The sequence below is a fragment of the Callorhinchus milii genome, unplaced genomic scaffold (genome assembly GCF_018977255.1).
Source record: "Callorhinchus milii isolate IMCB2004 unplaced genomic scaffold, IMCB_Cmil_1.0 Scaffold2, whole genome shotgun sequence".
NCBI classification, from domain to species: domain Eukaryota; kingdom Metazoa; phylum Chordata; class Chondrichthyes; order Chimaeriformes; family Callorhinchidae; genus Callorhinchus; species Callorhinchus milii.
In genome coordinates this window covers 58980551-59004551 of record NW_024704743.1, presented here as the reverse complement: position 1 = coordinate 59004551, position 24001 = coordinate 58980551, and the positions used below count along the sequence as shown (strand labels likewise).

The window sequence follows — 24001 nt, the reverse complement described above, 5'->3', positions numbered from 1 at the left end:
AAAGTTATTAATTTGGAAACTGGCTTTTTTTTTAGAACTGCAGACAAACAGCTTCCAAATTGAGAGTGAATTTACAAACAAAATTCTGCTTAATCTTAAATTTTAAAACAGTGTTCCTAAATCCAAGGCCACATGGTACTTTTTGTCTGTGAAATTATTTGCAGACGTTTCATTTTCATGCCAGAGCTTTCATAAAACAAACTTACTGTTCCGGAATTGTCCTGCAAGATGTTTTGTATCCCCTCCATATACTTCTACTGTACTCTTAATACCAAAAAAAACTGTGTAAGCTTTGTAACTAGGGACATGGATGGGGAACCCAAATTTAATTTGGATTTTGGATTTCAATCTGTGTAATTTGACTACATTTCCCCACTTGTATTCTAATCTTTGAGGAATTGAGAGAGTTCAGTATCCCCCTCCATGTTGACAAGTCCACATTGGAATTTGGTCATTTCCGTTCTCCATTTAAACCACAATCAACAACAAGAGCTTGCATTTATATAGCACTCTCCACACAGATAGCGTCTCCAACGCTTGAGTACAATCGACCCAGTTCTGAATTTTTCTTAAAAATGTAATTGCTCCTCTTACCATTTTATTGCCTGAAGTCAACTTTTGCTGAACTACAATTTAAAAAATGTTATTGGTCCACTCAATCTCACGTAATGGGCATTTTTTAAATCCATTTCATTCTGAATATTGGATGAAACATTGAATCGAGGAACCATACACCTGTTCAGGTGTTAAAGATCCCATGACACCATTTGAAAATAGTAGGGAGTTTCAGCAGATAAAATTGGTCACTCACTCCATAGCTGTTTGTGCAAATTGGCTGTCATGCTTGCCTGTAAATACAATGCAATACAAAGTTACATTTGTAAAGCGTCTTTCACGTAGGGGATGACATCCCAATACAGTTACTACACTTCACAGTAAAATCTGGTGAAGCTCTTTGATGTTGTGATAAAGCATTAACTGCAAGAATTATTCTTACATATCAACTGGCTTTTCAACTGTGGAGAAAATCATAGCTGAGGCCAATTTTGTCCTTGTCTAAATGCTGATTTTAGTGGGGAAATCCAATTGCCTGCCAACATTTGTCAACGCAAAACGTTGACTGAAATTTCAGATGTTCGTATGCACAACCTTTCAAACAAGCACACCTAGCAGGGATACATAGATTGTGATCAGAAGCACAAACTCAGCCTTATGTGCCACTCCTCTCTTCATCCCAAGTGTATCGAGGCTAATTATAGTGCTCCTTTTGCCATCTCAATTGCCATCTGCTAATTTAGTAAGGACTTGGAGGCAAACTTTCAAGGGCTCTTTGTGTTTTTGTTTCGCTTGAGTCAATAACTTTGCCCATTGCTGTGGAGGGAACTGAAATTGGTATAATCAAACCCAATTCAGAATTTGGCTGATGCACTCATTCCTATTATTAGCTTGTTGTGGTGGAAACAAATGGTGCGATAAAACCACCCTTGTGCAGTGTTTCCACTTTGTGATCAGCCTTGTTCGTACCTCTAAATTACTTTGTGTGTTGACCCACATTGTAAAATTGTAAAAATGTTCTCCTAGTTTAATTTCCATACAATGTTTCCTGAGATGCTACTTATATTTAATTTTTGTACATGCTCTTGTTACACACTGAGTGATAAGAACATAAGAATTAGGAGCAGGAGTAGGCCATTCGGCCCTTCGTGCCTGCTCCGCCATTCAATAAGATCATGGCTGATCTTCTCACCTAACTCTGATTACCTGCCCTATCCCCATATCCCCTAATCCCTCTATTTTTCAAGAATCTATCAGTCTCAGCCTTGATGAGAGGGGGTATCAGCTCAAGATTCACTGCATACATGAGGGAGAGGGGGATTGAGGGGTATGGGAGAGGGTATTAAAATAGGCAGATGCTCCTGTGGATTCTTGAGCACCAGCATGGACTAGTCAGTTGAATGGCCTGTTTCTGTAATGTAGTTCTCATTGAAGAGTTGCAGGGAAGTTGTATTTTCCACACAAAATTGTTAGTCTCAATATATACTTGTGGGAAAGCATTCCATGTTTTAAGACCATAACCACATTTAAAAGGAAAGTACGTATTAGTGTGTATTTGAAGAGAAAATAATATGGAAGGGTATGGGGAAAGTGCATGAAATTAGAATTACAGTATTACCCCCAGTGGGAGAAGTTAACACCAGCAGGCTTTGGAGAGCAGAATGACTTTCTTCTGTGCTGTAATTTCTGATTCTGTTTTGCTTGCTTCATAAAAGAACAATGATTTCAATTCAGTGTCAGATTTCAATTCATCCAAAGGAATGCCTTTTTTGATTTTTGTAGAGGAAAGCGAAATACTGAAGTGTAAATCAGTCAAAGGCTTCAGGAGAGAATAATTGTGGTGAATGGGAGACAGTAATGTGCATTGTAGATTTTTAAAAAAGTACTGGGGAAACACAGAATGTGTTAGAGGGAAAAAATGTTAACTGTTTCATCAGAATAGTATATGTTTTCCATACAGGTTAAGTAAACAGAACCCGGTTGTAATTGTTTCCTATAATGCTGTATTCCAAACTCTTGTCGTACCTGTACAAATGCTGCTGTGAATGGTCTCTTAGGGCTTAGGCATCAGCTTCATCAACTAATTGAAGAGGCATGTTGGCCTTTCTGCTTTATATATTTATGTACAGAATGTTTTTTTAAAAAAAGAGAAAAAAATGGCTTTGTTCTCACTTTTCAGACACCGAGTTTCTGGTCAGATGAAGGAACAGAAAAGAAAAGCACACATCAGCGCTCTGCTTCGTGGGGAAGTGCTGATCAGCTGAAGGAGGTAATGATTGAGCTGCCCAAAACTCAGTGTTCAATAAATAATAATAAATAACCAGGTTGTGAATCTCCAGATCGGCATTCCAGTACTCTCCCTGTACTTTTTCTTAGATCTTTTTAGGACTTGGATCTTGTGTCTTTTACCTTATAATGTTATATAAAAATATAGACATTGGATCAACTTCCTGACCGGATTGCTTTAACCATGCTATTAGTAATTTTCTAGAAACGGATGCTATGAAACTAAGCCAAATGCTCTGCAAGCTGTGGGTTATTTCATACTTAGTTTCCTGTGATGTTTAACTGTTTACACATTTGTGTGTAAATAGATAATCTTGATGAGTGGTTCAGTAAAACTAACTGACTGCTGTAATAAACCACCCTTGTTATGATACGTGGTGAAAGATTTTAGTGTCCAGGGTTTGTACATGTTTTTCAAAGTGCCAGTGACACAAGAGTCCTGGAGGTACAGCACTTCAGAGTTTAATTATGGTACTTAATAGGACATGGGTTTACTTACCTTTTTTCACCCCCATGACAAGTTTCTGATGCCAGAGTGATTAAATCAGAGGATTAAATCATGAGCTATTTACCTCTTGGTGGTCTGTAGTGGTAGGAGAAAGCAAACCTACACAAAACAAACATTGCAGCTTTAATTAGGATTATTAGTGGAGTTAATGCAAGATTTGACTGGTAACATTCCCAATGTTGAGATTCAGAAAATTAAATAATCACCAAATTAATATATTCAGAAGAGTATTTGAGATGATAATCTATTTGGGATTCAGATGTCTGCCTGTGTCTAATCCCCTCAATCCTTGCTGTTGTGATACAATGTCATTCCAGCATCGCAAGTGTGTTAGTGGCTTGTTATGTACTCACAGATCGTTGATTATTCCCGTCATCCCAATCAAAAAACCTCCATCCACAATGCAATGTATTTTTTTCTGTGATGTTCTTCTATTAGGTGTCACTAGTATGTAACACGTGTGAAGGGCGCTATAAAAATACAAGTTTACTTTTTTCATTACCTATGATAGTTTACTCCACGTGTTTCAGCATCTTGGGTAGTCCCCCCCAAAGTGAAAGGCGCAATATAAATGCAGTTTGTTGCTATTGTCTATTGCCTTCATTTTTGTGTTGTGTTTTGAATAGGGTTTAACCATGTTTTACTAGGTATGGTAGAGAAGAGCAAGCGTACAGAGGTTGGACTTCAATGTATTCTAGCCAGGCTCCCCTGACTCCCCATCACTGAATGGATCGACTTCAAGATCCTCACACTCGTGTTCAAATCCATTCACTCCCTGGCACATCCCTACCTCTCTGACCTCCTCACTCCCCAATCCACCACCTGGCGCCTCCACTCAACTGGCACCTAAGTTGAGGGCGCTATATAAGCGCAAGTTGTTGTTGTATATTCAAGAATATAATAATTTACATAATTTACAGGGAGAAACTCCCTTCTTCTTTTAAAATAATGCCACGGGATCTTTAACGCCATCTGACTATAAAGATGAAACCTTGGTTTATTGCCTGATCCATAGGATGGCAGCTCCCAACAATTTAGTGCGTCTATGCTCTTTGATGGATTGTCAGCCTAGAATTTGCAATTAATAAGATTGGATTGGAGAGGAAATCTAGAAGAAAGACTACAAAAGGCAAAACAACAAACTGTCTACATGTGCTTCACCCTATCCCAGGGTCTAGTATTTCTCCATTTATTATGCTGCAGTGTGTATGCCCACCTTCTTTCAGTGTAGCACACAGCACTGCCTGTTTTAACTAACTGTTTGTGTCTTGGAGATTGTGTGGCTGCTAAAAGAGATGATTGCTGTAATTATGTGTGAGGTTTTGTTTTTGGTTTGCTTTGTTGTCAACCTAATTTGCGATTATTTGTCGTGGCTTCATAAATTGACTGTCGAGTTGTGTCACCATTTGCTCTCTGAATAGCAACTTAGGTCACAATCATTTAATCAGCGGATGTTGGCGTTAGTTGCCCTGTTTAGTGAGGTCTGCACACTGCCTTCTTAGCACCTGCTCCCTCACTGTATGGATGTAGTTAAGTGGAAGTTAGAGTAGCAGCCCCATCTTTGAACAGTGATCAATTGAGGTAACTTGCCATTTTAAAGTGCTTGCTGTATAATTTGGTTGAAGTGATTATTCTTCACATCCGTGCAAAAATTGTTTTGGAGCTTGGATGCCCAACACTACTGAATAATCATTCTTCCTTTATTCTTCCTTGTTGTTTCAAACACTACTGTGTTAGATGATTTGCCATAATACTGTTTTTAAATCTGTACCATCATGGCATCTTTGTTTACTTGTGGACGAAGCATTTTGGGGGCCATCACAGAATTGAGCCCAATGCTGTTTCTCAACCAGAATCCAGAACTGTTGAAAGTCCATTTCTAATGTATTTCTTTTCTCTGGTTCACCAAGATATTTGACAGATATAGCTCTTGACATTTAGGCACTGTTTGTGTGTTACTATGAGAAATGACCTGCTTTGTGTGTTTTTGAGGTTAAAAAGGAATTTGGGAACATTGTCATCTTGGAAGATTTCCATTTTCCTCAGGAGATTATTGGATAGTGTCCAATAGAGCATGTTTTATTTGAAAGATAATTGAGGAAAGGCCTTACTTATTCCATTCTTAAAGCAACGGATGTGGGTTTTACTCAGTCTTAGCTGAAATCTGGGCCAAAATATATTGTCAAGTATTTCCCAATTATTCATTTGGTAAGACTACTTTCTAGAGTAAACAGAGCTACATCTTTGGTCTGATGCCCAGTCTGTGCTGATTGAGTCGTTGATCTCACTCAGGATGACCTTGGAGCTAATAGAATTGCTCGCACTACCTCAGTTTGGAGTGGAGTTGAATCAGACAGAGTTCCTCCTGTCTTTGATTCCTAACCACTAAATCCCTTGTGGAAAGTGTACTTGTGTGAACATCAGGTGAGGAACAGCATTGGGCTCAATTCTGTGATGGCCCCATAGTTGAATAGTGTTGAGACTCCTTGTCTGAGCCCACAAATGGTGAATGGCTGCATTGGTAAGGTTTTACGAGGTTGTCCATGCAACTGTATGCAAGAATGAGGCAGTGCCTTCAAGGAAGAGAAAATTGTGTGTGAATATATAATGTATATTATTTATACACACACATATATATATAAAAAGTTAAAAAATGGTTGTTGACCTTATTCCCACATGGTACAAAGCATGTCAAGAAGTATTTCTGTGTGCAATTAGCATTATTATTATACATCAAGAGACATTTAGACTGTGAGGTATTAGAATCAGTCTTTGATTTTGTGAATGGCTGAATCTGAAACTTTGAAGGCTCATTTCTAATGTAATTATTTTCTTTATTTCACTAAGATATTTGACAGATATAGCTCTTGACATTTAGGCACTAAATGTGTTACTATGCAAAGTTATCTGGTTTGTGTATTTTGAATCTTGCTCCATTCCTTTTCTCTCATTTTTGTGCCGCACACCATTCCCTATTTGAAGCGATGGATAAGCAAGTGTGCTTCAGGGGCAGCAACCAACTCCCAGGCCTCTGCAGATGCCACTTTGTAACAAGCCACTAATAATATGTATACAAAGATAATTAAACCTCAGCACTTTCCCTAACAGTCCTGCTGTCTTTCTGTGTATAAACTAAAGGAGTGCGAACTTTCACGCCATTCACTGTCTCAGGATTGGCGAGACTACAGCTATTTCAATTCTTTTTGATGAGGTTTCATTGAATTTCTGCAAAATTGTTCTGTTTTCTATTTAAACTTACCACAGATGCTTTTCACCCTGAATGACTGAAGGTTTGGTTCAGGAATTGGACTACACTAACGTCAAATTGGTATTATTGAACACTGAAGCACAAGGGCATTCATCGCACAGAATGACAATAATAATCCTTTCATATGATATAGTGTGTTTCACAATGGTAGGACATCAGACAGCACTTAACAGGATATATAATAGAGCGTGGTAGCCGATTTGTGCACAGCAATGTCCCACAACTAGCCATGAAGTGAATGACCAATTTTATTTAGGGGATTGTTTGCCTGAACATTCCTTTCAAATAGTGTCGTGGGATCTTTAATGTCCACCCGAACAGGTAGATGAGGCTTTGATTTAATGTCCCATCTGAAGTTTGACATCTCCAACAACAAAGCACAATCCCAACTTTGCATTGAAGTGTCAACCAACATTACATGAGTTCCAAGTCACAGGGTGGAGCTTTAACCCATTGCCTTCTCACTCAGAGTGCTACCAACTCAGCCAGGATGTGAAGACGTAGCTAGTTGTGTTCATTCTTTCTTGGCAAAGTTCACTGTTTGCTTTGGATATCTCAAGCTTAAGTAATGTCAAGGCACCGGGATATTGGCACAAAACTGCAGAATTTGAAAGGGCATCAGTATTGTTTGGTCAGGGCTACTGTACTGCTAGTTACTGGTGTTTCTAAACAGCACTATTAATTGACGAGAACAAAACATACCCGTGCATGTCCATGCCAGTACACTTGAACTTTGTGGTAAATAGGTTCAGGGTGGGATGGTATGTGGTAAAATTTCCCAAATCTCTTCAACGTGTTCTGCAGGGAAAATAAATCAGCAATTATTCTGGGCGTTTCGCCCATCAAATATACAGTCAATTCATTTTATAGTATATTCTGTGCAGCACTTTGAGATGTCTCGAAGCCATCATAAGGTGCTATATCAAATGCAAGGATTATTGTGTGTGTGTATATATATATATATTATTACCTAAAAACTCTTTGATTGTGCCTAAGGTCACTTTTCTCTCCCCAGTTCAGCGTTAAGCTTCACCCTTGTTAAGCTCTCTGAAATGGGTGAAGGACACTATATAAATGCAAGTTGTTGTTGCCCTTTGCAATACAACACAATACAAAATTACAAAATTTTAATTTTGTATTGTGTTGTTGCCCTTTGATATAATGTTGCCTCATTTATAGAGCAGCTCTATGTTGGATCCCCGCTGAAAACCAGAAGTACGGTGGACCTGGCTACACCATAAGAAATGGCTCGCTAAACTCCTCGGTCATTAAGTAATTTATATTAAAGAAATAATGATTATTTTGAAGTGTATTGACTACTTTACTTAGGCAAACAGCTGATCTGCACTAATGTCCCACAAACATCAGTGAGGTGAATGATTCAATTGAATCACTATTTTTGGATGAGGGAGTAGCATTGGCCAAGATACAGAGAACTGCTGGCGTTTTCTATAAAATAATGACATTTTGACGTCTGCCAGAATAGGCAGAGGAAATCTTAGTTTAACATGTCATTGTGAAGGACAACTCCTTCAACTGGTCTCAGCCCCCATCACGTTCATAAGCCAGCCGCAGGCTATAAAGGGATGTGTTGAGTACTAAATTTGCAATATTCATATTTTGGTTGAAAATTTGCTTTTAAATAACTTGCAAGAATCTCTCCATGATGATTCCCATCTTTACAATAGTAAAATTACCTTAAATGTGTTTTTATCATTTAACAATCATAGAAAATTAGCAGGTCTATTTTTGCTCACATCCGATCATGTGACTGTTTAGACAGACAATTGATATCTAGGCAACTGAATTACCAGTGACTATCTGTAAATTAGAATTTCATCCTCTTTGTGCAGTTATTGTTGAAACATGCCTGATTTTATGACTAGTTTTCTTGTCAATGTAATTGTCCCTTTTTTCAACAAGTTGTGGTGTTTTTGCTTGCATTAAGTCATCACACCACTGTGAATTTGCCAATGGGATAGTAATAATCCTTGCATTTGATATAGCGCTTTTCACCTGTTCTCGACGTTCACAGAATATGCTGTAAAGTGAATTAACTGTATATTTGTGGCAGCCAATTGCACACAGCAGTGTCCCACAAACAGTCGTGGATTGAAAATGACTAATTTATTATTTTTTTTTGGAAGGATTATTATTAGGCGTGTGGAGTAAGGAAACTTGCTCAAGGTTTCACCCTCTGCCTGGAATTAAACCCAGGTGTCTCGCTTGCAAGGCGAGTGCTCTAACCACTAAGCTACAGGACTCCACAATGGATGTGATTTCTCCGAGATGCTACTTATTCTGCATGAAGGGCAGTACATGAATGCAAGTTATTGTTGTTGATAATTGTAAGGTAGCTGTTTTCAGCTAAATGGATCGCACATTTGAAGGTGAACCTAAAATTATTAAGCACAAATTAAAATATGGTACTTCATGTAACAAAATGGCTTAGAAAGGAGTAATTAAACTAGATTGGGATTACTATCTGAGTAGGAATGACTTCTATTGGCAGTTTGAAGAAGAAACAAAGTAAGCAAGAAAGTTTTAACTTGACAGAAAGGTAACTCTCTCTCTCGCTCACTGCTCACTGCAGGAGGAAAACAGTTATGCAAATCTTACGTCCAGTGCAGTTTTGTTCGAAAAAACAGAAAAGGGTAGCGTCTTGATTCATTGTCGTGTGACACACAAGGAAATTATCTGTGCAGATTCCAATCCTGGATTTAAGTATTGAGCATTCAAGCCATCAGCTTTTTGTCCCTTTCCTCGATGGAGGAATTAGAAATATGATCTGGTAATTGAGCTGTAACTCCGATAGAACTGTGCTTAAGTGATTAGTAGGGACGTTGAAGAACGTATGGATTACAGGGCTCTCTGTCAGATTGATGCTGGTGTTCCTTGTGTGGTTTGTAGGAGAGCCCCGTTAATCTACAGGTTTATTATGCTGCATCGTCTGTCCAAGCTTGGGGAGGTGTTGAGCACAAATTGTCCTTGAACACAAGGGTTTAGAGGCTCAAATTTTTTGAATAGCTTGGAGAGCTGAAAAGATGATGATATTTTGCATATCAAAAACTCATGAATGGGAGCAATTTTGCTGTGTACTTCCATAAATAAGACAACTGTCCTTGACCGCATTGGTGTCGGGATACTGTTCATCCGACCATCTCCAATCCATCGTGTCTTTCTTCATTGCAAATTAATCTCTCGAGTCACATTTCCCTCCTAACCAGGAGAAATGACTGCAGCAAATCTTGCAATTATCACTCCTTATAGGTTCTAATGCATGAAGCAATTGTTTCAGATGGACTATCAATATTCTCAATAACATTTGGCAGTCTGATTACCATCTGTGATATTCAATTCCAACAGCCTTACTTCAGTGTGCCAGACAAGCCAGTATTGATTTAAAGATAGACAACAATATTTTTCTTGATCTCACAAAAAGCCTTTCGACATTGTCAACCTTGTCGTACATTTTTATAAATTACAAAAATTTTATCAAATAGTTCAGTGTAATGGGCTAAATCACATCTTGTGGGCAGGCTTCAAAGAGTTGCTTTCATTGATCATTGTCTGGCACAATTGACACTTCTGTTCCTCTGAGCTCTGTGCACCAGGTTCTTTAGTGGTTTGGTTATATTAATGACCTGTCAAAAGTCTGTACTCATTCCAGATTTTATTTATACGGGGATGACTCAATTGTGTTTTTTGCCTACAGTTCTGTAAAGGAACACTGAAGAGATGTTTAGTGAGTATAAGGTTGTTGAATGTGAATCACCTGATATTTTATATAGGGGGAATCGTTGCTAATCTGATTTAAACAAGCTTCATTTATTTGTAAATTCAAATTTGAATCCAAACAGAACTGTATAGAAAACACTTGCATTTGAGTTGGTGCTGAGCTTAATATGGCTTGAAATCGGTCATCAATACATTGCAAAATAGTGAACTGAAAGAAAATGGTTGACTTTGTTTACAATAAATTGAGTTTTAGTTGATGCTTAGTAGGAACACAAAGGAGAGTGATCAAGAAGCTACACTTTGTTTTTCCTGCTCCTCCTTCTCTCCTGAAAGCGTTTTGAATTTTTTCTGCCCTTCTACTGGAGATCAGTTCTATGGTTGCCATCCACCCTCCAGTATCTCACCCAAGTGGCATATATTTATGGTTTTGCCTTCGTTAATTGATGGCATTTGATGGCATGCCAACAATCCCCCAAATAAAATTGGTTATTGTGACAAATTGGCAGCTTTGGCATGTCCTAACATGAAAGGAGCAATACCAAATGTGGTTTTATAAGAGTTGGATTCCCACTTCCCGAGACCCAGAAGGATTGCATTCACTGGTGGCTTCCTAACTTCTGACTCAGCAGAGTTCAACTAACAGAGCATATAAATGTGTGACAAATGGGGACGCATTATTTTGGGTCAGATTTTGTACCTGTCACTTTCTGACCTTTATGATCCAGTGCTGTGCGGGCGGCCTGCATTATACTATTGGAAGTGATGTAACCCAACTTCCAGTGCTCGTTCAATTGAGAATAGGATTTTGATTTAGTCTGTGCTACCAGTTACACCTGCAGGCCTGAGGGGAGCTCTGCTAACTGTAACAAAGCACATGGAAAGATCTGCCAGCTGGCAGCAGACCCTGGTTAGTATTTAATGTGAGTTTGGGCGCTTTAATGATATTTAAAATACTACTTTTAAAAAGTTCTTCAATGATCCATGGAATTCGCCCAAGAATTTTTAAGGGGCAATTTTCTAAGGCCAAATAGGTTTGCAATACCTGGATTTATGCTGTGGTGGTGTAGATTTACGTCTTGGTGAAACTCGCTCTTCAAGGTGGTCTTGGCAGTCAGACTGCAGTATAAATTGCTTTGTGCTTTCATGTTTCACACCCAATTTATTCAGCTTTTGAGCGCCAAAGAGCTGTACAAAATAGACCTAAGATAGCCTAGAAATGCCACTTAGCCCGAAGTCATTGAGAATGCTTGCAATCTGGCTCCTTAGGATCCGGCATCAAATCCAGGTCCCTGGGAAAACTGTTCTCAACCTAAACTAGGTTACTGGTGAAGTTTGTCATTTTTGCTCTTCTAAACTTATTTTTGCTGTAACAAAAAAAGGCCAAATGTCTTCGATTTTTGACTTTGTTTTGAAACGTTGCATTCACCTATTTGTAACAGGGAAACGGAGGGTGAAATCTAATTACTATGAAATGCAACTAAGCAAAACCCAGCTACAGCTAGCAATGATTGCAACTGACCTGAAAGATTTGCTTTTGGTTTTAATTTTGCAAAACATTTCTTAAGCAGTGGCTTTTGGTGATGCTAAACATGTTGTGTCGAATGCTAAAGCAGTCTGTAGTTACAAAACGTTTCTAAATAGAATTTGTAGATTCTTCATACCGCTTTTGTAATATGAAGAAGTTGCAATGTTGGTGCAAAAGTTCAGTGCATTTGCTGAACTGTTTTCAGAACATTTCTATATTTGTTCATTCAGTGCAACAAAATGTATTTTGCTGTCAGTTTGGATCACTTGTTAGCAAACTTGCTTCTGAGTCAGAAACCTGTGGGTTCAAGCCCACATTGGTCCTTTGTGCTCATAGTCTAGGTTGACACTCCGTTGCAATGATGAGGGAGTCTGTCACAGTTTCCATCCTTCAAATGAGATGTTAAACTGAGGTCCTGTCTGTCTCTTCAGCTGGACATTAAAGATTAAAGAAGGAACTTTCTCCTGGTGTCTTGGCCAGCAATCAGCCACTTAAAATTGATCATTCACTTCATGGCTGTTTGTGGGATATTGCTGTGTGCAAATCAAGTTTGGAAGTTGGGTTCCCTCATTTCTTAGACACTAGAATATCGGCTTTGAAAATTTAAACTGAATTTAATACCAAAACTAAAATGTCATATCTTAGGTGCCAAATAACGAACTGGAGGGAGGGGCACCGTAAGCACGGTCGAAGAGGAAGGTCTTCAGGCGGAAGAAGGGGCAAGGTGGAGGGATTAAGGGAGAGAGTTCAAAAGTTTCAGGCCATAGTGGCTGAAAGCACGGTCGCTGATGGTGGAGCATAAGGGGATGAGGGACGAGCAAGAGACTTGGAGGCAGTGGGTGGTGGAGTGGGGAGTAAGCAGGTCAGAGAGGTAGGGAGGTGCTAGGGTATGAAGAGATTTGTAGACAAGTGCGAGGATCTTGAAATCGATCCGATATGTGATCATGTAAATATCTGACTTCAACGTGTTTGTTCATGCACAAACCAACATTAGAGTTTTTTTTTGGCAATGGCGTTTTGTCAAATAGTATTAGAATAGTAACAAAAGGTAGGAATAAAGTCATCTGATGTGATTTTATATACATATTTAATTCAAGCTTTGCTCTTCATTAAAGATGCATATCCAAACTATTCCAGTTGATATGTGTTAAGAGGTACCCACATATTGTGGGTTTCAGCACTGATCTGATATTAGTTGTGACCTTGCTGGTGGGTGGTGTTGAGTAACGGTGGAGATACAAGCTCATCCAACATTTAACAGTAACTGATCTACTAACTTTGATTGTGTGACTGACCGAGGTCAGATATTTCCTTGCAGGAAGGGAGGGAATATTGAAGGAAGAGGGATGGTTGCTTCGACTCTCACTTCAGCACATTTGTTCAGCTCGCTCCAGATCCTTACTTGGTAGAAGTCTCACTTCAGCTCTTGGCTGTGCTGACAGACACCAAAGGGAGAAGAAACAACTTGAAAAAGGATCTTAACCTTCAGTAACCAAAACAAGTGCCCTGACGGGAGCAATTACGAGCAAGATCAATATTTAGCAATCTTGCAGCACAGTGTTAAAGTTAATGACCCTATTTTGTTCTGTTTAAGTGCTTCTAGCGTTCATCTTACAAGAAAGTTGCTAGATAAGTGCAAGTTGTTCTCACAAGTTTAGTTGATTAATGAAATACAATCTTAGGCGATTGATCAATGTATCCTGCTTCCCGCAGTCATCTTGTTCTTCCTACATTTATTCTTGCACTAGAGGATCCGGAGACTCCACTCTGACTTCGGCGCTCAGGTGGTGTGGAACTGAAGTTCCAGTGATACACTGCCGTACCCCCCCAAGGTGAAATGTGCAAAAGGATTGTCCTCGGGGAGTACCATGTGTGGTTACATTTTATTTTACAGCAGCAGATGGCTCCATGCTGAAATTGCAGGAAGGAATGAACCTCAGTGTTCTGAGCAGCTCCCATGTGATTTTCTGCCACTGCAGCACTTCAAACCTCTGAGCCCAGTCGTAGCTACATTGGTGGAGAAGAGTTGATAAATGATACGAATAAACTTTTATCTTTGTTTTACTTAAGTAACTGATACCTGGTAAGTCTCCACAAAACAATGTTTTATGGGTCTCCTGTGAAAAACTCCTTCATGTAACCAGACGTGTGCTTTTACACCTTTGTGACGAATCCATTGTAAGGATATGCTGACATTCTTCACCTTCCTAGTCCAGGAGTAGCCTGTGTCTGACCTTTTCAAATTAGTCCAGAGCTAACTACACAGACAGATAAGACTGCGATGAGTTGGACAACTTTTTATGATGAGTTTAAAAAGCAGTAGGTGCAGATTTACATACAGGACTTTTTTCTGTTTTTTGCTTTCATGTTTATATCATCTGTAATCATGATAATACTATACAGTGCTGTATTCTACAGATGTTGACCTTCGAAAGTACTGGTCGCAAAATGACAAATTGGTTTGGACAAGGAAGGTCCGATGGCCTATCTGATTGAATTTCTCCAAAATTTCTACCCAACCATCACAGTATTGAGCTACTTTTTAAATGAGTCCAGTGTCCTGCCCTCAAACACATTCCTGGCAACCTGTTGCAGTCAATAATCATCTTCTGAGTAAAGAAAAACTTCCTGGTAATTGTCCCAAGGTTGCATTTTGGAATTCTTAAACCCATGTCCTCTTGTTCTGTTGTCTTCGTGCATTTTTAAATTATTGATTTGTTTTTTTTCAATACAATTTAAAATTTTGTGCATCTCTATGAGGTCACCTCTGAATTGTCTTTTCTCAAGATTGGAGCCCTAGCTTGTCCACTCGTTGCTCATAGCTCCTTCCTTGAACAATTGGGATCATCATTTGTCTCTTCTGCATTGCTACTAGGATCCTGGCAGCCCCTTATGTTGTGGTGGGTCTATAGTTGCCAGGTTTAGTTTTGTTGCCCTTCTTGAATATGGGAACAACATCTGCTTGCTTCCAGCAGGCAAATTTCTGATTGACTCCCTCATGATGTCTGAATGCTGCACAAATCTTCTGCTTTGTCTCTCCAAGTACCCTGGGGTATATATAGTACATCCATCCCAGGGGATTGTTGATTTTAAGCCTTTTGAGCCTATCCAGAATCTCAACCTTATGCTAAAGTCCAGGAGCTCAAAGAATGTTTGGATGTTGGGGGCATATTTTTAGTGCCCTCCCTGTTTTTTAAAAAAAACCTCCAGGACGTAGTCATTTAATGTTTGTCTAAAAATGATTTTGAGTCTGAGCTGAAATTGCCAAGAATCACAACATGTTGTGTCGGATTTTGATTTTGAGTTAAAATCACTGGGAAACATGGGACTGTAGCTCAGACCTCATCAGAGATAGTCTAATGACTCTGTGCTGTCCGTGGGATTCCCAGGAGAAATCGTTGTGTTCAATGGGAAGTTTGGCCAGAGGCCATGCAGCATTTACACAGCAAGCATGGTTTTCAAACATCAGTGTTAGTTTTATATACTGAAGGCCTTGATTTCATCACTATTTTGTAGTTGATGGAATAATTTATCTTGATTTGTCATTTCTCTTGACGATTCGGACTTGACTTTCACTGGTTCCCTAGCAAACTGCTGGGAATCCTCACGAGAGCAGCTGCCGGTGACTGGGCGGCTTTTTGCACACATGCGGTCGGCGGTGACATTACGTAAGTGGATGAACTATATCTCGGCAATTTGTAATGTGGGACCACGTTTTATGGATCCACAACATTTTAATGGGCTGTACCCTAGACACAGTTGAAACACTCCAGTCAATGTCTTTTTTGACATTACGGTAGTGACATCCCCACAGTTATATTTACATTGCTATCTCCAGGTTCTCTGGTATGGGGAGTAAGACAAATGAAGATTTAGTTTTGTTTACATTTTGAGTAATCTGATTGTTATCTATTCACTTGATAACCACATTCTTACTCAATTACCACTTTTTCAACATTTTCAGCAGATTTCTGAGGATATAGTGGAATTTTGCTATCAACATATAAAACACATTAGATTTAGATAATTTAAGGAGGTCATTAGTGTGAAATAGGATTAGTACAGGACCTGCGATGCATTCTTGAAGGCTAGTTTCAGTTTTTAAATCAGAAATCTGTCTAATCTGAATGTGAATCAAACCACAGTACGATCTTCTATCTAATACAGAACAATAATGTTCTGCGTGTATTTCCACTTTCAGTGCAGTGTTGATTGAAGCTCGGTTATTGAACTTGGGCGATGCTATGGTGGTGGCATGTCCATTTGATCAGGATAAATATCATGAAAGACAGAGGCTCTCTTGCTTGGCTCCCATCAGCGTCTTCTCACCACAGGCACTGACAGCATCAAATTACTTGGATGCACACTTCACCTCATGGAGCACGTACAGACCTTGATGTCTTGTTTGACTCAACTGTGCTTTAATCCTCACGTGTGAGCCTCGATCCATTCAGCTTTCCCCCACCTCAGCATTGCCACCTCTGCCACTGCCTTTCCCCTCGGGCTGCTGAGACCCTAATCCACATATTCACCATGTCCAGGCTAGATTACACCAAATCTCTGCTTGCTGGACTACCCACCTCTTCCCTTCAAAAAGTACAGGCTGTCCAGAACTCTGCAACTTGTTTCCTTTTCATCACCAGGATACGCAAGCCTGTCACCCACATCTTCATCCGGTTCCACTGGCTCCCATCTACCAGTGGAGAATTCAAGATCCTCGTCCTAAGTTTGAAATCCCTCCATGTTCTTCTCCCAACCTACCACTGCAACGTCCTCAAACCCCACAACTCTGACCACTCCCTCCTCTCAGGGGCACAGCTTGCTTCACATCTCCCACCCCACCATTGGAGGTCAGGCTTTAAGTGTATATGCCTCCAATCTCTGGAACATAGGAGGGTTTGTAATATTTGTGATGATCTTGACAAACACGTGCCGGGATGATGGAAGTTCTATGCTGTTGTGTTTAATTCATGCACTGCTGTAAAACGTAACTGAGCACTAGGAACACATTTCTCACACATTCCACCAACCATGAATGAACACCCAAAGGTGTTAAATGTTTTCCTACAAAACAAAAACCACAGCAGTAAATGCAACAAAAATGAGTCCTTTATGCTATCATAATCTCTCCCTCTATTTTCAGAACTTCCTCCCTTTCAAAGGGGAACCTAATAACCCTAGGCACAAAATATATTGCTGAGCTTTTCAGTTTTGTTTACATTTGCTGCCTTTCACTCTGGTTTTACGTTACCTCATTTCTTTAGTCGGTCAATTTATCAGTGTTGCCTTGGTGTTCAGATTTTCCTCACACGGGCCTACTTTGAGATTCATGCTACCATTTCTTCATTCCTCTTTTCTCCTTATTACCCCAGTTTTATCTCAATAGTTTTCTTTGAAGCCAACTCAGTTAAGTAGATGATGCTCCATGTTGTGTCTGTAACTAGTGTGCAGGAGCTGTCTTTGTGGAGTTGGAATGAATAAATAAGACAGTAAAAAAGGCATTTGGTGTATTGAGCTTTATTAGTAAGGGCTTAGAGTATAAGAGTAGGGAGGTTATGGTTAATCTATACAAAACACTGGTTAGGCCTCAGCTGGAGTACTGCGTCCAGTTCTGGGCACCTTACTTCAGGAAGGACATTAAGGACTGGAAAGGGTGCAGAGGAAATTCACGAGAATGATACCAGGAATGGGGAAGCTTAGCTATGAGGACAGGATGGAGAAGTTAGTACTTTTCCCATTAGAGCAGAAAAGGTTACACGGGGACCTGATAGAGGTCTTCAAGATCATGAAAGGTTTCGACAGGCTAGATAAGGAAAAGCTGTTTCTGCTGGTAGGTGTGTCTGTGTCCTGGTAGGTGTGTCTGTGACCAGTCTTAAGATATCTACCAAAAGAAGCAGAGGGGAGGTTAGAAGAAATGTTTTCACTCAGCGAGTTGTTAGAATTTGGAATGATCTGCCTGAAAGGGTAGTGAAGTCCGATTCGATAACAGCTTTTAAGAGAGAACTGGATAGGTATCTGGGGAAGATGGGTTTGCCGGGTTATGTGGAGAAAGCTGGTGATTGGGGTTAGTGAAAGTGACTTGCTCTGTCTAAGAGGCCGGCACAGACTCGATGGGCTGAATGGCCTCCTGTGCCGTAACAATCTATGAATCTATGAAAATTGCCCCCTCCTGCAGATGGAAGGTTTTCATGCCAATGTAAAGTTTAATGAAAGGTTTTTAATGGGGCAGGTCTAGAGAATGTAACTAGAGATGTAACTCTTAAGTAACTGTGGAGAAAGGGACTACTGTTTCTTTTCATCCTCCACCCACTTCTAAGACAAATGTATTCCCAGGCAAAGACTACATGGCATTTCAGGGCTAATAATGGGAGTAGAGTGTCACTATACAGAAACACTGCTGTAATACTATTTTTAATAAAACAATCATTCTTAAACATCGATAGATGAGGCAAATGAAAAAGATAAGCTCTCTGAAGGCCTTTTCTGATTCTTTGATTCATTAGGAGCCAATTTTCTTTACCCAGTTGTACATCATCGGGGCATAATGAAAATGGGTGTCTGGAACAAAGCCTTAGCAGATTATTTTCCTCCAGTGGTAAATTTGTGCAGAAATGATCATAAAATCAAATGCAGACCCAAAATATTTAGAGGATTGAGAGAATTTCTTCTGAATTGAAATGTTTTATTATTCAGGTTATATATCGGAAACCTTAAACAATCAATCGAAGATAGCGTGCTGTGCACCAGCAGATTGGCTCTCTGTTCGATAGCCCTCTTGCTTCTTGAGTCAGAAGATTGTGGATTCAAGCTACACGTCGGAACTTTGAGCTCCTTGTCTACATTAACATTACAGTGCAGTGTTGCGCTGTTGTTACACTGAGTTCCTATTCAGCAGGGGATACAAGAGATCTCATGGCACTATTTGTCCTGGCCACCAAACCATCAAATAAAATTGGTTATTCACTCCATGGCTGTTTGTGGGATGTTGATACGTATGCCCATTTACTTCAACAACAAAGCAAGTGAGGACGTGGATCTTGAACTCATTCATTTGGGATTGGAGAATCAGTGGAGCAGGGTGAGGATAAGTCTAGGCCTTCAGAGCTAGTACAGGAGAGGACAATAATCTGCAGCTTGTGGAGGGAGAGTTGGATAAGGGTCCTGATGGCCTGAGTTAGTGGTGGAGATGGGTAATATTACAGAGAGGGAGAAAGCTGAACTGGTTAAGGCGTGGATGTGGGCTTTAAAGAACAGTTGAGACTAATAAGACGCTGAGGTTCTACACTGGTTCCGTGAGGGAGAATGCATCCATGCATAGGGATACGGTCAGCACCTGAGGTGAGAAGGTGCTGACTGGAACCAAGCAGGAGAGTCTCTGTCTTGAGGACATCAAATGGAGAAAGTTAGTTCTCATCCAGAACTTGATATCTGACAAGTAATCAGTCAGAAAGCAGTGGTTCTGGAATCAAGGTTGGAGGCAGAAAGATAGTTGGGTTCCTCCACATACATGTGGAAGTTAACCCAGTGCTTGTGGATGTCATCACTGAGCAATGGCTGTTTGTGAGACATTGCTGTGCTCAAATTGGTTGCTGGGTTCGTCTACAGACACAGTGACTACACCTCACAATACAATGCTTTGAAGTGCTTTAAGACATTTCCACATGAATAAGGCACTGTATCATTGGAAAAAATATTATTGGGTGCTGCATTGTGAACAGGGAAGAAAGGGATGGTTAAATTACTTTGCTTTGGGGGATCCCGTTGTGGCCCCTTCTTTAGAAAGCAATAACAAGCATTGATTTGTATTCTGCAGAATCATAAGGGATTTAGAATTTAAATTATGCACATTATTTGAAAGGAGGAACTAGATAGGATTTTTGTCATTGTATTGGGCAAAATGAGCCATTTTACACAGTGCCCAATTTTGCCCTACGGATATGGACTCTCTTGTCCTGCTGTCTAGTTGTATTCAAAAGTATTGTTCTAGGTTTAGGCTATCAATCCCAGTTAGCATTTTATATCCTCTATATACAAGGTACCCAATGCGATGTCCCTTCTCAAGTCTGAAGAGCCTTAGTAGCTCATCCCTCTGGGGTCATCCTTGTTGCTCTCCTGTACAGTTGCGTAGACCAGAGCCTTTTCTTGTATGTATATTGGATAACAACGTAACAGGGATCAACAGTTAGAGTCATCTGTAATAAAGTCATGCGTGAACTTGATATGGCCTGGTTGTTGCTGAGAGCACAGAATAACATTGAGAAATTATGCTGTGTTGCCAGCAGGCAACTCCGATTTCCCACATAGTCTGTAACATGCTCCAGCAACTATGTCTCAGCAAATGATGATTGACTCCATCGTTCAATGCATGCAAGGACAATCAAGCTCCTCTCCCCACTCCCAAGAATTTTTTTTCTTTGCTACAGTGTCTTCTAAGAACCATGGCATCTGCTCAAACAATATTAAATTTCTATTAAATTGGAGCAAGTCAAACAGTGGCCCTTGGGAAATGGGAGTATTATGCCTTGAATACTACTGATTAAATTAGTAGTATTATGTTAAACTAATGCTGGCAGTTGCATGTAATCCATCCTCTTTCTGTTGTGCGTGGGGAGGTATTTTTCACAATGGGTAGGTTTGCAATTAATACCATTGAGGGCTGAAATTATGTTTATGTAGGTAGGGTTCGGTACAATAATTTATCTGCACTCTTGAATACGAGTGTAAGTGTTTCTTTCTTCTGGGGACTTTTTATTGTGCTCAATTGGACAACTGCAAATCAAATTATACAGCCCCCCCCCCCCACTACATTTTCGATATAAAACAAAAATATGTATTTGTGGAAAAAGCGTAACATTTTACTTACTGTGGGTTTGTGACTCTGCTCTGGTGTCTGGGCTTGCTTCCTCACTGCTCACATTACTGAGAGTTCCCTGGTCCAAGTCACAAATGGCATTCTCTCCATCTGTGCCCAGGGCTCTCTCTCTGCCTCCTTGACCTCTCTGCCACCTTCAACACTGTCAACCATTCTATTCTTCTCCACCGCCTCTCTGCACTATATTGTCACTGTTCTGCCCTCGCCTGGTATCATTCTTACCTATCCCAGCATCTCCATTTCATATCTGGGAATGGCTACTTGTCCAGCCCCCACATCGTTGTGTGGCATTTCTCAGAGCTCTATCCTTAGTCCTCTTCTACCCGCAAGCATGGTGTTAACTTGTATTCGGATGATAACCACTTTTGTATCTGCTTCCACCCTCGATTCTAGGACCGCTACTGTTCTGACCCATCTAGTTCTGGATGAAAGCTAACTTTCTCCAGTTGAATGTCGATAAGACAGAGGCTTTTCCACAGGTGCTAACGGCAACAATCTACATGGATACACATTCCACCGAGCCAATCCTGAACCTCTGGATCTTGTTCACCTCTCAACTTCGCATCTGTACCTTTTACCTGTTCAGGTCCCCCCCCCTTTGCAACATTACCCATCTCTGCCACTATCTCTCCCCTTGGGCTGCTGAGACCCTTATCCATGCTTTTATCATGTCCTGGCTTGGTTATTTTAACTATCTACTTGCCAGACTTCCCACCTCTTCCCTTTTCACAAGCTGCGGACCATTCAGAACTCTGCAGCTTGTATCCGCTTCTGCACTAGGTTCTGTGAGCCGATCACCCACATCCTTGCCCGGCTTCACTGGCTCTCCATCCCCCAGAAAATCGAGTTCAAGATCTTCATTCTTACTTTTAAATCCCTCTATGATTCTGCCCCACCCTACCTCTGCAACCTGCTAAAACTCTACCAATTCACTCGCTCCTTCTGCTCGGAAGCACTGGCCTGCTCCATGTCCCCCACCCTTCTGCATCACCATTGGTGGTTCGGCCTTCATCCTTTCTGCTCTCATTCTCTGGAACTCTATCCCGGAATCCCTTTGCCTCACCCCTTCCCTCGTCTCCTCAAGACCTTCCTCTTTGACCACTGCTTCGGTCATCTTCCATCTCCTTGGCCCCCACTATTCCTGAATCCAATCCCGGTTCAGGTGTAAACCCTTGACTGTCCACGCCTGGAAGTGAAAGATGCTATATAAAGGAAGTTGTTGCTTTTATTTGTTTATTTGCTGTTATCTACCGGAAGCTAAACTCTTCTTAGAAAAGCTGGATGATGAATCTCTTCAGATCACTCCTACTAACCTCTTGATGATTGGCTTAAGAGTACACTGATGTCTGTTCTCTGTCAATGAATTAAGCAGTCTGGGAATGTGGAAGGAGATTTTCAGGAAACTATAACTACAGGCTGAATAAATTGTGGTGGTGACCACTGCACCTGGTTATTTAGTTTTGTAGGTTTGTCTTATAATTGCTACCAATTGCTTTAATTGCTTTATTCAACTTGTGGAGTTTATTTTTTGTTGTTTTTGGATTTGCTGTTTAGTCTTTCTACAAATGTTTTCTTCCCCTGTATTTTAGGAAGTGAAGGCTTGAGGATCTTGTGTTTCATTAAGAGGCAGCCACAGATTATCTCTATACACTGTTTCTTGTATATTCACCCTTTCTTTCTGTTTGATCCTGTTCTGCCTGCTGAAATCTCCCTGATGATCACAATATGACCTCCAGAACTACTCTTACCTGCCTAAACAGCTTTTTATCTACTTGTTCAGCTTGAGCTAGAGGTTGACAGCATTTGCCAATTATGGAACTGTTGCCTTTATTGTTGCTAACATACTCAGATGGCTTCTCAATAGTATTATTTTTTTTTACAAATTATGCCCTCCTCTGCCTGCAGCTTCAGCTATCCTTGTAAAAAACATTATCCTCCAAGCTCCATCTCTGAGTTGTTTTTCACTCTCAGCCATGTATGGCTGCATATTCCTGCAATTCTGAAAATTTTTACTCCTAATGCTCCTTGAGGTAGCATAAACATATTTGAATTAACTTTCAAAATGTATTTCCCATTTGCCCCCTTTTTATGTATTATCCTTTCTCCTTTCAGCCTAAACGCCAGCCTTTCCTGATAGCCACAGGTCTCCTCTTCCTCCTCCTTATTTCAAGGAAGTCATTGCCTCTCCCATCCAAACTGTGTTAAAAAGAAATGCATTCTAACTGCACTATTTAGTTTTTGTGCCAAAAGTTTAACTCCCAGCCACTTATTTGCAGACCCTCCTTCCTCTAAGTGGCATAAACTGGGAAAACATATTGGAACCAAGAAACAATTCTTTCAGCGCTGTTTTTTTCACTGCCCCACAAGAGATGCCCAAATTTATGTTATCCAGCGAGTGGTCTTTATGATGCTTGTATTTGTGAGTTGTGTTTCTATAGCGTCTGCTACACCTTGTCTTTTGCACGTTAGACATTCAAACACCACTATGGTACTTAATCAAAGAATGACCGCTTCAGAGTGTAGGGTGGGACAAGGAAGCTGAACTTCTTCCCTTGGATGGGGTGTAGTGTTACTTTTTGGTTATTTGCCCAGTTGAAGTAGTTTATCCACAACTGGAAAATATTGTATTAATTGGCAGCTGAAGCTCCCTTGTGGTGTACATTCTGGGTTCATCTAGCAACGGAAAGACCCTTTTGTGTGGTAACCACACACTGCCAGTCTGCATTTGTGGAAAGATGTTTTAGCGAGTATGAAACTATGTATCGGCTCAGACTATGAGTTTAATTTGCAGTGTACACATTGAATTGGGCTGTATTTTCCCTGTCATTTTCCCATGTTCCATGTTCAAGCTGATCTTTGAAAGTTCAGTTCAGACTTCCTTTTCCACTCCATTTCCCTGATGTTTACTTCGTAACTTTTGGGCAATTGTTCAACAAAGTCTGTTCTGCAATGTCTGTCAATCAGACTGAAGGTGGGAGCTGATGGGGATGTGGGTAGATGACGTGTGATCAAAGATATGCTTCTCGAGGCTGACCTTGAACAAGCTGAGGGAGAGAGCGAGTTGGAGGGACTCCAGGATGGAGCAAGCTGGTTCTCGCTGAGTGAAGGGAGCGGCCAGGTCGGTATGGTTGAAGGAGTTTGCAGAGGTAGGGTGGGATGAGATCGTCGACGTTTGAAGGTGGATCTTGAGTTTCATCTTTGCAAAATATGGATTGACTGTATTTTGTGGGCGAGAAAAGGCAGCCCATT

General features: G+C 40.4%; 1 protein-coding gene across 2 annotated transcripts in view; it reads left to right on the top strand.

Moving 5' to 3' along the window:
- glcci1a (glucocorticoid induced 1a) overlaps nucleotides 1-24001 on the top strand; it is a 134735-nt gene that overhangs the window by 60471 nt on the left and 50263 nt on the right. For both annotated transcript variants that reach the window (XM_007904777.2, XM_007904776.2), the window contains exon 3: nucleotides 2735-2824. In XM_007904777.2, coding sequence (XP_007902968.1) covers nucleotides 2735-2824 — 90 coding nt within the window. The remainder of the gene's footprint in view (nucleotides 1-2734; nucleotides 2825-24001) is intronic.